General features: G+C 37.4%; 1 protein-coding gene across 3 annotated transcripts in view; it reads right to left on the bottom strand.

Annotated features, from left to right (window-relative positions):
• LOC132195242 (netrin receptor UNC5B) overlaps positions 1 to 7,514 on the bottom strand; it is a 179,788-nt gene that overhangs the window by 1,238 nt on the left and 171,036 nt on the right. For all 3 annotated transcript variants that reach the window (XM_059617106.1, XM_059617105.1, XM_059617108.1), the window contains 8 exons: positions 3,868 to 4,200; positions 3,717 to 3,780; positions 3,418 to 3,620; positions 2,473 to 2,636; positions 2,128 to 2,365; positions 1,320 to 1,462; positions 1,068 to 1,256; positions 729 to 943 (listed from right to left, as the gene is read on the bottom strand). In XM_059617106.1, coding sequence (XP_059473089.1) covers positions 729 to 943; positions 1,068 to 1,256; positions 1,320 to 1,462; positions 2,128 to 2,365; positions 2,473 to 2,636; positions 3,418 to 3,620; positions 3,717 to 3,780; positions 3,868 to 4,200 — 1,549 coding nt within the window. The remainder of the gene's footprint in view (positions 1 to 728; positions 944 to 1,067; positions 1,257 to 1,319; positions 1,463 to 2,127; positions 2,366 to 2,472; positions 2,637 to 3,417; positions 3,621 to 3,716; positions 3,781 to 3,867; positions 4,201 to 7,514) is intronic.

The raw sequence follows: 7,514 nt of genomic DNA, 5'->3' as shown, positions 1-7,514 counted from the left end.
AAAAAATCAAATTTAAAATAAATTTTTATAATTTGGGCATTATTTAATTATTTAACATAATTTGTTAATTTTTTATTAATATCAATACTTTTTTGTTTGTTAATTAAAACAATTTTATATAAATATATTGTTTAGCCGGGCCGTTTAAGTTGCATTACCAGAACTAGCAATAGATTGCTTTTGTTTTTACAATTGATTTAATTTGTAGAATCCTTTGATATTATTTCCCGATATAGATAATTAAATACAAATTTAAGCGAGATTACATTAAAAACAGGCAAATATTTCATTAAACGTTAAATAATTTAACTTTCTCGTTAATTTTACTTACTATACTGCTTTATATAAAAATAATTGTTATTAAATTTGGAAATATGTAGATAACTGAACATGTGCTCTGATGGCTTGGCTTTGTTACAAAGAATGCAATATTATACCTTCAAGAAATAAGTAAAAATTAAGATCATATTGAGATTATAATTTTTTATGTCTAGATTCATATCAAGTTTATCTTTACTTGTCTTTTCAATTAAAATAAGATAATTTTTATATCCTAATTAATTTCCAAAATGGAACAAATTTGACTAAAATTTTTTAGTTCAAAATAATTATTTTCTCACTTTCAATAAAAAAAAAATAAAATTTATTTAAAGTAGCGTAATTGACAAATATCAAACACCACAATTTTCAATTAACGTTTGCTTATATGGAAAGGTAGTTTGCCTTACCTATCCATGCCAAGTTTTTGAGCGAGCATTCGCCAGTCGTTGCCCCGAGCATTTGGCGGGTCGAGACACTGGCTGAGTTGTTTCCTCAGCCCTCTAGGGAACTTGAAAGCAGGTCCTGCAGGTTCCAGGGTGGTGACGAGAGAGCTGCAGCCACTACTCGAATTGACTGTTGAGACTCGCGCTCCTCTTGGTACTGCGTTCGGACTGCATGGAGTCTGCAACGACAAAAGAGAATTTTATAAAAATCAAATTTTGATTAATGATTAAATGATAAATTAAATCTGCAATTTTCTCAATTACTGAGAAAATTATTATTAAAATTAATTTAGAATTCATTACCTGAGATGATCCGTCACAGTTGACGTTGATGGCAACCTGTTGTGAGATCGTGGCGCCTGTCGTTATGTCAACCTGGCGGGCTCTGAGTGTGAATGAAACCGGCGAAGGGTCATTGTTGCTTCTCTCCAAGGTGAAGGAACAATGCAGCAAATTACTCGAAGGTCTCCAAACGTGTTGGAATGGAATTTCCTTTAAAATGAATAAACGATTTTAAACTTAAATTTCAATAAAATTTTTTATCAAAAATGTTACCTGGAAGCTGCCCTGAGGCTTGCACCGCCAACCATGTCCCAAACCTTCCAGGTCCAGACACAAAGATCCGCCCCCGTCACTGAACAGCATCGACCTCGGCCTTTGGAGCAGGCAGCCTCCCAACTGCTTTTCAATTGACATCACTCCCTGAAAGATCATTTTTATTTTATTAATAATTTTCTCACAAGAAGTACTTTTTATGCTGGTGTTTTCACGATAATTGGCACAAATTTATTATGAAAGAACCCGAATTTGATTTTCACATATATGTTGTTGGGGGTAGATAAGAGGCTGAGCTCCCTTAAAATTTCACTTGAATATTTTTGGTGCTATTTTCTGTTTTTTTTTTTAATATCTCTGCTTCTATTTAGAAATTAAGTTTGATACCTTCAGTTCTAGAAGCAACTTTTTACGCCCGAAAACTTTTTTGTAGGTCACTAAATTAAAAATTTCAATTTCTGACGCAATTTTCGCAATGATACTCAGATATTTTTCGGGGTAAAGGAAAAAATTTAGTTCCAAACCCTTAATTTTCAAAATAGGATTAGTTTTTGCTTTTGAGATATTTTCAAATGGATTTTAAAAATTAGGAAAAAATCACTGTTTCTTGATGCAAAATAGCGATTTGCAAAGCAAAATATTCAATATTTTCTGTTTTTTTTTTCACATTCTTTCGGAAATCTGAGTACTGAACATTTTCATGTGAAATTTTAAGGAGAGCATTTTCTAATGGAGCCTTACAAAAATATGTGAAAATTTTTGTGTGTGCCAATGATAAATAAATTTTCTTGCAGTTCAGATTTCAAACTTGCCTCCATTGCAGCCAAATAGTCCTCAACAGCATAAACTCTCAAGCAGCACTCCTGATGCGGCGGTTGGCTCGGCCCGAAGACGGCCAGTTTCAGCGCCTTGGCCGCCCGACCAGTGTGCGACTCGCCAGCTAAAATGTAGCGGCCAGAGTTTTCCACCATCACATGCGCCTCGCTCTCGTCAAGCTGCACAAAGACCGGCGTGTTGATTGTTTCCTCTCCCAAGGTGACCACGCGCTGAGAGGAAGAGTCAAATTAAAAAAAAAAAATATTTATATATAAAAAACAAAGCTTGATTTTCGAAAAGGGCAGGTGGATAAATGTTTCAAGTGCCTTTTGCATACCTTCCACTTGGGTGGCGAGTCTGGCGTTCCCGGACTGCACCACAGAGAGACATTCCAAGCTCCCCTTTGCGGGCGCGCGCAATGCCTGAAGCTGAGGACCGCCGGTCGCCGCATTGCTGGTGGAACAACGCACGCCACCACAGGACTCAACTGTGTCAAACCATCTGCAAATAATAAATATTTTGTAATATATAACTCTAAAAATATATAATTTAACTCCATTTAGCAGCTTCATGATTGTGCTTTTTTACAAAGTCGTTTTTGTGATGCTGCTCACATAAGTCACCACAAAATTTACATAAATAGATAATTTCTACTATCAAAATATAATGTAAATTAATTTTATCAAATAATAGGTCAATTAATTATTTTATTCCATTGATTCAAATCTCCTTTAATGTTTTTTTATTATTTATACTTTTGATACAAGAAATTTATCAATTGAAGTCTGATATTAACTACGAAAGAAATGATTAAAAAAAAATTAGATCTGTTATAATAATTAATATTGCCAGAATGAGCGTCAAACATTGAATTGCTTATTTAAAATTTCATTTCAAGATACTATTAATTTTTCATTCTTCTTTCAATTTATATTCCAAATTCCAAAATTTTTTTCAATTATTCTTTGGATTACATTGATGAAAGGAATTGGTATGATCAAAATTTATATGCATATACAAACCTATTTTTTTAATACAAAACTACATGCGAATCAGTTACATTCATATTAAAATTATTGTTAAAATGGAATAACTAAAATAAAAATTTAACAAATATTTTAATACTGCTAAATAAAAAAATATAGAATAAGTAAATAATAAACAAAAATTAATAAGATGTTAAGATTTTTTTTAAATTATTTATTATTCTAGAAATTTTGTAAATTTATAAATATTCAGCATTTGTATAATATAATTTGTTAATAAATTATGGTTTTCTTACCTGGCAATGGAACGCGCTCCCTGTCAGCCCTCATTACAGCCAAAAACGCTTTTCTCTTTTCCCCTCTGCTGACGGCTCCCTCGCCCATGGTCAGGTGAACTCCAGAGTTGGGCAGGCTGAGCCGCAGCCCCGAGTATCCGACGGTGCCCTTGGTTTTGCTCTCGGTATCCACCAACTTGATTCCGCACACAGTCTCGCCTCCACTGCAATTCAACGTCAAATTGTATAAATTCAAATTGGAAGCGACACTTCCTCGATAATTACACGCGAGGAACAACAAAAACATTTTACACACGCACCTTGACGAGTCGTTGTAGTTATTGGGGATGGCGTCGTAGCTGACGGAATCCGCCTGGGACAAGGCTGCAACAATGAGAAAGGGTTAAATTTACATTTGCACCTTCCCTGGAGATGTCATTAGAGCAGCTAACAATATGCAAATCGACTCACAAGAAGAAAACGACGAGAGACTCCCGGAGCGCTGCGGTGGCCGCGAAGATGAGGCCAAGGAGGCGGTCGACGCCGTTCCGGGGGCGGCCGGGGGCGGGTGTTTCGGGGGCGGCGCCAGCAGGGGCACGTCGTAGTGGTGCTCGCTGCAAGGGGTGCCCAGGTGGTTGGCGTCGCCGTACGGGGGGTACTCGTAGAAGACGGCCGTGGGGCCTCCGGGGGGCGGCAGAAGGGGCGGAGTGGCCGAGGTGGCTCCTTGCGTCAGGTCAGGCTGCGAGTGCAACGTGGTCGTCATCAGGTGGCCGTTCTTCTTGTCAGGGTGCGGGTAGTAATCAACTGAAGCATTATAAAAAAATGTTGTCAAAATTAATTGTAAACGAGAAAAAGTCTACATTATAAATTTAATGGAGATTTAAATCCACAGCTTCATTTTTTAACAAAAATAATGTATATTTTAATTAAATAAAATTGATTTAGTTTTTTAAGTCCTGTTGAAAACATCTGCAGCATTTTAATTTTCTAAATATTTCCTTATTTTGATACTTTTTTATTGCACTGCATGATTTTGGCTTTTTTTGTAACTACAGTATAATTTTTTGCTTGATGTAATGCTTACAAATGAATGGAGATTAAATAAATAAATATTAGTAAAAATGCAAAAAAGAAACTTAAAAGGAAACAAAAAGTTTTATTATATAATTAATATGATTAAAATGTAGTTTTATTATTTCCCTTTTGTTATTGTTTCCTGTTTACTCAAGACCAAAGGAGAATAAATTTGCACAAATTACGACGCACGCGTTAATTATGTAAGAATAACCCGTCTAAATAATACGCATTCTAATGTAAATTAATGTGACGCTCGCTCGGCGGAACGCAATTTCGTCTCATTATCTCTCAGATAGACAAACGCACGCAGGCCGAGCGCTAAATATCCCCGAATTAATATCAATTTGCAGAATTAATCTCTTTCCGCGCGAGGAAAGTTTTCTAATTTCCAGAAAGAACAGCCCTCTCTGCAGACAAGTGGAAAATTGTATTACACTCTCTGCCAACTCGGTGCATTTCTCGCACAAAATCTCCTCCGCCTCCTTTCTTATGTACGAACGAATTTCACTCGCATAGGGGATATTTTGTTGCTGATGTTGACAAAAAAGCTCAAGTCCTCTGCGAGATCTTTTTTAGCAAAGGAAGAATAAAAGAGGAGGGGCTGGCAGCAGCGGCTCTCCCCATATTCTCAGCCAGTTTGAAAGACGCATAAAGAAGGACTTAACGGGCAAGACGCTCCACTGTGTAATAATGGTCCGTTTGTTTGCGTGCGGTTTTATAATCTGAAAAGGAAATTATCGTTGCCGGCAACTAATCTCGCAGGGTCTTCGAAAGCCCAACTGCAAATTTGCGTTGAACGGTTGCCAGTTGAATGGACCCTCCCTGCTTTCTAATGACTCGAGACACGAGTGTGACTCACCGATCGACGGCTTCCATGAATTTATTTTCTACTTGGATGAAAACTAATTTGCGCCCGTGTGTTTTGGCCAAAAGATTACATGAATACTAGATGTACGCACGGCCCTCTCTGAAATTGAAAAGTTTTTATTTCCGCCGAGACGCACATGCGGAGGAGAGAAAGAAGCCAAACAATTCCTTGGTATTATCGGGAGGGCTTACAAAAGGCATGCATTATACAGCAGAAGAGCTAGGATAAGCACCCAGGCTGTCATATCAGCAGTAGCGAGAGGGAATTCGCAGTCGTCAGGTGCAGCTGCCAAGGAGCAACAACCGCGCCCGGCTGTCGTTCCAATGCGAAGGTGAAAGATCGAAACCTCTTAAAACGTATTCCATTAGAGCATCTTCCACTTTTTCGTGCCAACAATCGAAAGATGGATTGTGTCATTGGAAAGAAGTATGCAACATGCAAGGCTGGAGTGTGTGGCGGAATGCCTAGCGTGTGAAAACGAGATAATGCACGAAGCGAGTTTTACATTTAGCAGCTGTGAAAATAATTCCCTTCTTCGCCTTTTTTGCTTTTATCGAGAGAAAATTCTAGAATTTGAATAAATTCAACGCACGTTCTAAAAAGAAATAAATTTGTTTTTTCCACAGCTGAAATATACTAAATTGGGAAAACTACCATTTGTTTTTGTTAAAATGGAGTGGAAAAAGTTCAAAAATAATATAATTATTTTGTTGGAGTAAATTTTTGAGTATGCCAAGCCGCAGAAAATGAGATGCTACAAAAGTTGACTTCACATTTGCAAAATATGGAAATAGTTTGCCACACGCTATTTCCTGCGAGTCCTCTTTTGACAAGTTACGACTCAAGAGAGGCAAGCAACATTTCGTGAAAGTTTACAACTCGGCTACTTTTTAATCAAGGAAGGTGGGAATTTGAAATTCAAGAAGTTTGGCGACGATTCCGCATTCAGCGTGCAAAAATACAAACATAGGGAAAAATACAAATGGAAATAGTTAATGTACAAAAAATAATGAACAAATTAGAAACTTGAATTTAGAAAGAGTGACTTTAACACTAACTAATGCTGCTTATAAGAAATTTCGTATTTCTTTAATTTTCGTACAATTGTATGAATAAATAATTTATGTCTGTATTCCGATGGTATTTAATAAAATAATTATTTATTTACTTACATTAAGATGAATTATTTTTAGGATACAGACTGTTATAAATTTTTTTTATTAGTTATTGTTTTTTTTAACTAATTTTTATGCAGTGATGAGTTCGATTTCCTCCAAATTAAAAATTTTAAAGCTAATTTATTTGAAAGTCAGCTGAGATGTGGAGTTCACCTGCTCTGTGCATTTTGAATCACTCTGGTTGTTGTTCGGCGGTGCGAAATTTGACAAGTGAGTCTCTGCGGCGTTTAGGCGGGCGCCGCGCGTCTCATGCATAATGCAATGGCGCGGGCAGATGTCACACCTTCGCCGGATGTTGGCTGACTCAATTTGCACCCAAATATATTTACACCCCCAGCACGGAGAGGGGCGAGAAGAGGCCAGAAAAAAACACAACAAAAACAACGCACACGTGCTGACGAGTCATTTGAATTGCCAAAGTGAAATAAATTGAAATCCGGGACGGTGCGGTTGGCGGAGGAGAACTTTTTTTTGTTCACTGCCCGGGCAAAACTCGAGTAGGGCTTTTATTACGCAGAGAGCACTTTTTTGCAGCATCATAAAGAGCGGCCGCCCGAGCTTCTTTTAACTGTTTTACGGCGTATTCAAGAAAGCAGCAGCGCAGTTTTCCTTCCTTTCCTCCGGAATATATAAAAGAGCGGAAAGAAAGCGAACGAGTTCAGCCGTAGTCTGCGTCGGAAGGAATAAATAAATAAATCTTGAGGAAGATGCGTGCCGGTGCCTGCTGCGTGTAATAATATTTGACTCTTTATGTCTGCCAACATCTTGTGCGCGTGGAATTTGCAAAAAAAAAGTAGACAAGGAACGGCATTGAGCTTGCTTTGTGGAAATTCAAATCGCGTGCTGCAGGCAAATCCTGGTCTTTCCCACCTACCTTGTTCAGTCGCAAGGTTTCAGTTGTAGAAAAACAACAAAAGGGACAAAATAGTTCGGATTCTACTGAAAAATTGTGAAAAATTGTTCTTAATTCGAGTCAAGTATTCGCAGTTGAAAAA

Source organism: Neocloeon triangulifer, unplaced genomic scaffold, assembly GCF_031216515.1.
Source record: "Neocloeon triangulifer isolate White Clay Creek 2 clone unplaced genomic scaffold, ASM3121651v1 ptg000009l, whole genome shotgun sequence".
Classification (NCBI taxonomy): domain Eukaryota; kingdom Metazoa; phylum Arthropoda; class Insecta; order Ephemeroptera; family Baetidae; genus Neocloeon; species Neocloeon triangulifer.
Note: the sequence above shows the minus strand (reverse complement) of the source record. Positions and strands in the feature narration are given on the sequence as shown.